The sequence below is a fragment of the Salvia miltiorrhiza genome, chromosome 8 (assembly GCF_028751815.1).
Source record: "Salvia miltiorrhiza cultivar Shanhuang (shh) chromosome 8, IMPLAD_Smil_shh, whole genome shotgun sequence".
NCBI classification, from domain to species: Eukaryota; Viridiplantae; Streptophyta; class Magnoliopsida; order Lamiales; family Lamiaceae; genus Salvia; species Salvia miltiorrhiza.
Window position 1 is genome coordinate 49,662,668 of NC_080394.1, and position 7,862 is coordinate 49,670,529.

The following is a 7,862-nucleotide window of genomic DNA, read 5'->3' on the forward strand; positions in this document are numbered from 1 at the left end:
ATTAATATATTTGTTAATATAATTATAAATATATAAATTAAATTATTATTTTATAAAATGTATGGGTCGGTCCAAGTTCGGCGGGTTCGATCGAGTTCAGACCCAGATCGACCCAAAAAAAATTCGGTCCTAAAAAACAGACCCAGACCAGACCGCTTATACATATTGGTTCGGTTCAATACGGACCGAACCCGTCGCTCCGGGTCGATTTAGCGGGTTCGGTTTGAATTTGCTCACCCCTAATAAAAGATTAGCACTTTCTCCAAGAAACTCTTTTATCTCGGTTCAGATATTAATAATTATTGTAATATATTTAATCAATATCTATCATTAAAATATATTTTGAAAAAGATAAATACGTTGGTTATTGAATAATTATATCTTATTATTTTAGTAATATTAAATATCAATTTTTAGCCTTTTTAGTTTTAGCAGCATTTTTTTAAAAATATCTCACTATAACTATAATTACAAAACAATACTCATTGTACCATAAATCGATTGCCCAAATTGACATCAATAATCAAAACACAAGCTTGGTTCAAAATTCCAACTGCTGATTATATTCCTCGCCAAGTTGTTGAAGCACCATCTTTTGATGCACGTGAGAAATTTTAGCAATGAAGATATTGAGGGGTAGCTTTTATATATAATCTCAACTGTCTTTAGATGTAGCAGAGAGGGACTAAGGGAAATAATCTCGTACGCCACTTTGATAGGCATACAACCATTCTGCAAAAAAGAAAGAATCCCAAAAATCGAATTAGTAGAATGACTTAGAACAGCAAAAGATATGAAACCTAAAACGAGTTAGAGAATGTTGGACTCTCAAGTGGTAAAGAGAAACCTTATCAACAATTAAATTCTTCAACATGTCAAGAACATCAGTCGGAAACGCAGAACTCAGCATTCGGGAATTGAAGAAACTGCAAGTAGCAACATGAGATTGAGATCAAATCTAATTCCACGAATGACATAAAGCAATAAGAAATGAAACCTGAAAGCTCCAATCTGGGAACGACACATTCTCAACATAACGGATGCTTCAAAAAACTTGATGCAACATTTTCTCACGAGACACGTCCACACGAGTCATAAAGTAAGAAAGAGTTGCAGTAGTCAAAGAAGGGACATATAGCAAACAACTACCACAAACACGACCTGAATTTTTTAACTTCAATAGATTTCTCAGCTCTCCCTCTGCCTTCACAATACACCAGACCATTTTGAGAATCTTCAAGCTAGTAGATCGGATATTGAAGTTTTCAGTAATTCGTAAACACACGGAAAAACCAACTTTTCCAAACATTTAATTGATAAACTCTTGAGTTGATTCCACTGCACATTCCTCTCAACGAGCAATTGCGTAGGTTTAATTCTGTGATTGATGAGCATGAATACAAACACTGTGGAACCAAGTAGTGTGCACCATGAATTTTATATCCGAAACCAAAAGCTAGCTTTTCCACTTGTTTTTGGGCCACGAATCAATATCACAAGATGGGATCAGAGGGGAAGAATATAGCAGCTTTCCATTGTGCAAGAGCCCCATAAATAAACTTTCAAGATTCAACAGCCAAAGTGAAGGCTCGTTTGGAGAGAAGGGTTGTCGAATGGAGAGGATTAACGAGTCAGGTAACTCACTCAGTCGATCATCATCCATTGTTTTACTTTTGGCTTCTCTCCAAGTTGCAGTCTTTCAACAGTAGAATCAGATTCGTCTGCTACATGTAAGCAAAAAAAAAACATGCAAGTATAAGCCAAACCCTTTTAAACAAATCTTTTAGAGACTTATTCTTACTTTAGAAAAAAGGATAACTAAATTAAATGCATCAACAAACAAAATACTAAACAAGAAATTCAGAAATTGGCGAAAATTAGCGTAACAGAAAACGAACAAACAGCAAAAACTCGATCCAACCCTAATTTTCAAAGAAAAGACTCGATCTAAAGCCAAGAATGAAGCGATATTACCTAGGGTTCACGACACACAGCACGAGAGGGGGCAAGAACTCACACACACAGCGCGCGCGTAAGGCTTAAAAACTCGATTACTCACATGAATGCGAATTATACACTTACAGAAGCAATGATTTCAACTCGCAATCCGTTAAATCCTCGTAATTGAAGTTAAAAACTTATACAATGTTTGTTTGTTTTTTGTTTTTTTTCCCCTTTTTTAGCTCTTTCGAGCATCAATATGAATGAATTCCACTTCCCCACTCCAAGAAACCCCCAAATTCAAGAACGCACAAGCGCACCAAAACATGCGTGTTTGTATGAGAAATCTTTAAGCGAAACTAGAGAGAGAGGCAGACAGTTTATTTGAGCTCACTTTTTAGAGAGAGAGAGAGAGAGGTATGTGAGCTGAATCCAGCGCCGCTACAGCTTCTTCTTCTTCTTCTTCATTATGCGTTCTTTTCTTTGTGCGTCAAGGAGAGCAGCAGCAGAGAGAATAAGAAAGATCCGGTAACCCCACTTGCTGGATTAACGATCTAACGGCTTCCGTCGCCGGCGATCGAGCCGCCTCATCGTACAGATGTTGCGGGAAGGCAGAGAAGACGCACGTCTCGATTGAATTGTTAGGTGATTGAGCTATACTTCATTTTTTTTTTGCCTTTTATTGTAATACTAGTATTTGTTTCTGGATTATAAATAGCAGTGGAAATATGTTAAATAATGTGAAGATCGAGCATTTTTTAATTGAAAAAACATGAGATCTAAGACTTGAACAAATTGTTGATTGTTGTCTTGTTCATTTAAAGACGTTGAATCAAATTTTTATGCCTAAATAAAAAGACGTTGAATCAAATTTGTGCTGGTCAACACCATGTTTTGTTTTATTTTTTTAGAACTCCATGTTTATTTGAATGTGAATTGTAAAAAAAACTGTCAAAAATTTTTGTCGGGAATTTGTTACGTTGAACTGCTTTCTTTATACAGAATATAGATTTTGTTCAATTAAAAAAAAAAAATCAAATTGAACCAAATGGAAAAGTTAATTTTTGAAAAATAAAAACCGAATTAAACTAAAAACTCGAATCGCATTTTAATAGTATTTCGATTTGGTTTCACATATTATTTTAACAATTACGGTTATACGTAACTAATTTGAGATAAAGCATGATAGGTAAAAGTTAGATAAAATAATGTGGATTGAGTGAGATTATTATTGTTTATATGTGTTCGGTAAATAAGATAATTTTAAGATAATTAATATTAGGTTATTTGCGTGTAAATACACGAACTTTATTTTTTGAATCTAAAAATACATGAACTTAGTATTTTTTTGATTTTTCTCATGACGAAATATTCCGATCAAATTAAAATTTATTATTCTATCAATTTTCGTTGCAATTCTCCCTACCCACTGCGTGAAACAACAAAAACCCTTTAAAAAAAATAAAGCCATAGAATTCATCCCATTCTCTACGTAAACAACACAAATTATTCAAAAAAAAAAAAAACTCATTATTCTATCAATTCTCGCTGTTATTCTCTGTTAATTTTGGTCAATTCTCTCCACTTTCTAATTTATGTCTCTAATTGAAGGTAGAATTAGACTTTGATAAACCCAACTCGACAGTGTTGTTCGTAGTCCGAGGGCCGCCGTTCCACGTCAGCAGATTTCAGCAGTTTCGGCGGCCACTTCAACATTAATTTGAGAAAAAATAAAATTCATGGGAAAAATTAGAAAAACACTAAGTTGGTGTATTTAGATTCAAAAAATAAAGTTCCTGGGAAAAACTAAAAAATGCTGAAAGTTTATGTATTTACACGCAAATAACCCATTAATATTCTTGTTTGGTAGATAAAATATAACTCTAGACTAAATTAGTAAATTACCATTTTAACCTCAAACTAAAAAAAATAAAAAAATCATCTATTGCTTAATGTTTCAACACCACTCCCTCAACATCAAACACCCCACCCCACCCCCTGTTTCAACACCAAAAACGTTGCCCCCCTCCCCCGGTGTTCCGGCAGAACCAGAACCCTCTCCGGTCGCGCCATCCTTCATCACCATATGCGAAATGTCGGCGCCGTTCACAAACATTTTCACCGTCCACAAACCACCAGAGGCTAATGTTAATCTATGCTACTGTTCAACGCCAGAAATATAATCCCAGTCGGATACCTAAGCTCGGCTAAATAGTGAAATAAAGACCAAACATGTAGTTAAACTTAAGCCAAGATAACTAAGCTATCTTTGTATATATCCCCTATCAAACATTTATTCAAAGATGGAGAGACTAGTTTGAACTACATTCTAAAAATACATTTAAGGTCAAGCAAAATCTACAAGAGTTGCAAAATCAAGCACAAATCCAATCAAAAAAGTCCCTTAACACTTTGCATTAATCATAAATCAAAATCAATTATAGCAAAATAAAATATACAAGCTTTAGTGAAGTATATAAAACACTGTAAATAAGAAAAAGAAAGAAAGAAAGAAAAGATTTGGTATGGACTGTACAGATCCTGATGAGAAGTGATCATATTCTTACAAGTAAAATTTGTGTATAGTTACCATTCATACAGAAGCTGGTGGTTGATGCCATGGCAAGCTATTAGCCCTCTGGTTTTTAAAGATGCAAACAAGTTCATGAATCAACGACTCGAAAAACCACCCCTACATATTAACGAATGAAGAAGCACTCGCGGAATGGTTACCTTCATCGACCTTGATCTCCAGAAGCTCCTCGATGGGCTGCCGGCATACGGGACACTTATTTGATTGGACCCTCAACTCTTTGGCGCAGTCGCTGCACAAACACTGCAAAACAGTAAAGTGGATTTAATGGGAGAGCGATAGATAACACGAGCATTATGCACACACGATATCGACAACAACAGATGACACCAGTAAAGGTTTCATTGTTGCAACCAGGATTTAATACTTAAAAAACATTCTTTTTGGTTTTTTTTTCTACATGGGCGGGCAACAATGATTCTTGGAGGTTTTCCAGCTTGGTTAATTCATTTTGAAGAATCTCTAGTTGGTAAGGAATGGTTTCAATGATCAGCATATTTTGAACAAGATTCCCAGATAGTAGACAAGGTGGAAAACAATGAAAAACAATTCTTTTGATTCTGACTTAAACTAGATCAAACTAATGTTGGACGAATTTTCAGCACCCACAAGTTCATTTACTCGTTTCATTGCGCAATCACACTGTTCCTATTATATGCATATCCACTGTCCGTGAACAGACACAAAGAGGTTGAAGTTAAGGAAATTACCATGTGCCTACAGGGCAAGACAGCCGTGTTCTTGTCCTCAGTCAAACAAATGATACATTCTTTTCCCGATTCCACGTTGCTGATTGAAGCTTCACCTGAATCACTTATCCCAAAAATCTCACGCAACTCATAGCGTGCGCCATCAATTGCCAAAATCTGCTTTATCACTTTCGCTTGAAAACTCCCGTCACCCTTCTTTTGTAAGACAGCCTGAGTGATCTGAGCATGAGGAGATGCTTCATCTTTTGAACCCTCATCCACAGGTGTCGATGCTTGACATGACTCTGCTATAATTACAAGAGGGTAGATATCTTCTTCTGGAACAGGCTTTGACAGGTCATCGGTATCAAAGAAGCCTAAGTCCACGCCAGTTCCTGAAGGTTGGCAGAATTTCTGTCCTAGTCCTTTCTGAAATGGAATTTTAACTGGCACGATCTCTGGATAAACTGGAGAGAATTTACAGTTCTCTCCCTCCTTGGCAAAATAGAAGATAGTAATTCTGCAGTAAAAAGTGTAACATTAGATTAAAGAATCACTTAATACTTATTCTCCACACTGTATTGTTTGTTTTATAAGGAACTAAGAATCCACTCAATTTCATTATAGTTAACCTTTTTAAGCAAAAGAATCAGATCCTAAGATGTTACAGATAGATCATCAAAGACTCATTTGATTGTCTTATGGAAAAACAAGTTCAATCAGGGATTGGGCAGTTGAACTTTTCATGGAGAGAAGGTGACTAAGTTCCCCCATGTTTAAGGGAGAATCTATGTAGATGCTGAGACACACACACCTCTAACCTAAGAAACTTTTCATGTGAAGCTAATTCAAGCTGTCTGCTATTCATTTATTAACGGTTCAGGAACAGCAACGAATTCTAGTTAAATCTCCAGTTACATCAGACAGCAATGCAACTCCGTTGGTATTGCAAAATTCTACCTTCAACTCCAAATGGAAATGACATGATACGTAGTCAAATTCATGCAGGAAATTACCTTTTGGGACAGAGAGAAAAAATGAAGCAATTGAGCCGATTTTCGCAAACAGTCTTAAGCTAATATAGAAATGCAAATAGAAACAAATGACATATACGCGGTCTGCATAAAGAAGGCATCCACTATAGTTACACAACCTAAAAGTGTGCAGAAACCTATTTCGTTCCAATTGATGATCAAATATTTGCAGTGATAAGCTTAAGCCAATCAGAAAGATTTAACTCTTAGCTACAAGTGATCAACTTCTTAGTCTGTTTTATCAGTAATCTACACAATTCAATTAGGCCGATCAATGTAGATCGGATCCCCAAAACCGGCTAAAGAGAAAAAAAAATCTTATCAAAGAAAAGGGCAAATCAACATCAAGACGAATTCCGAACTCAAAAACCGGAAATTGGAATCTACCTTCCATCAACCAAGGCATCAAAAGTGAAGGTAACCAAGTGGCAATCAGGAGAGAGATCATCCAATTGAAGCCTAATGGTGTCTTTGTGAACATTGACATCGTTTTTGACCTTCTTGGCGCTCTGGTGATCCACATAGGGAGCGGGCTGCAGAGGCGGCAGCTGCGGGAGGGGGGCGGCGGAGGGGCCCCAGCCGCTGATCTGGGGGACGTAATAGGGGCGGTAGTTGTGGTGGCCCATCATATGGACGGGCCTCGAGTAGTAGCCGGAGAAGTTGTAGCTGTAGTTGTAAGGCGGCGGCGGGGGAGGGGCGTAAGGGGGCGGAAGAAGCGCGGGATAGGGGGCGGCTGAATGAGGGGCGTTGGCCGCGAAAGCATAGCTGGTTGTGGCTGGATTGCAGCTGCTGGGGGGCGGGGCCCGGGGCGGTGGAGTTGGTGGCGGAGGGGGGTTTGACGAGGAGAAGGTGGGAGGGGGTGGGGGAAGTGGTAGTGGTGGGGGTGGGGCTTGCTGATTCTCGTGGCGGCGCCTTTTGCTCCAGGAGAGGCCCATGGCGGCGGCGGGCGGCGGCGGCGGGCGGCGGAGGTGGAGGAGGAATAAAACTTGACGTTTGGAAAGAGGAATAAATACTTAAAAAGAATTGAAAATTGAAATAAGTTGACGTTCTATGCAATTCCTTTGGCTGGAGCGACTTTTTTTTTTTCTACTTTTTTTGTTTTCCTTTTAAATAAACAAAACCGTGTGTGATGTGTGTACTCGGATTTTTGAAAGATTTATACACGTTTTATATTTGAGAATGATGTAACAATTGCAAGAAAAGTACATATTGGATTTTTTTTTCTAACTAGATTATATATATATACAACCAAATTTTGTCATTTTGAATTAAAACTTTAAAAACCAGTCGTGATTGTACTTTTGGAATAATCATCTAAATTTTGTTGATATTTTAAGTGAGACGGTCAAAGGTTGTCGATGGATGAAGTCATGAGAGAGAATTGAGCTTGAATTCGAGGCATTTGTAAATGATTTAATTACTGCTTAAAATTGTTGAATTTCAATGGCAATGAGTAGGGTAGAGGCAACTTTGGAATAATCATATTTATCAGCAAAACTAGAGAGGAAAGAACAATGTTACTCTAACTTTGTACATATATAATGGAGAACTCATCATAATTGGATAACGAGTTTATAGGATTCGATACTCAATGAAAAAGAAGCT

At 37.3% G+C, this 7,862-nt stretch overlaps 1 protein-coding gene across 4 annotated transcripts; it reads right to left on the reverse strand.

Moving 5' to 3' along the window:
* Nucleotides 1-607: 607 nt before the first annotated feature.
* On the reverse strand, nt 608-7,379 carry LOC130996936 (probable E3 ubiquitin-protein ligase LUL4). 4 transcript variants are annotated; one of them, XM_057922220.1, is made up of 6 exons: nt 6,645-7,346; nt 5,245-5,743; nt 4,675-4,777; nt 998-1,721; nt 848-926; nt 608-732 (listed from the first exon to the last, which is right to left on the reverse strand). In XM_057922220.1, the coding sequence occupies exons 1-4, from the start codon at nt 7,190-7,192 to the stop codon at nt 1,645-1,647; spliced, it is 1,227 nt and encodes a 408-aa protein (XP_057778203.1). In that variant the 5' UTR covers nt 7,193-7,346; the 3' UTR covers nt 608-732; nt 848-926; nt 998-1,644. The 4 variants fall into 4 exon arrangements, with proteins under 4 accessions (XP_057778203.1, XP_057778201.1, XP_057778204.1 ...); XM_057922218.1 differs by having other exon boundaries at nt 998-1,724; XM_057922221.1 differs by lacking the exons at nt 608-732; nt 848-926; nt 998-1,721 and adding an exon at nt 3,423-3,648 and having other exon boundaries at nt 6,645-7,344.
* Nucleotides 7,380-7,862: the final 483 nt, after the last annotated feature.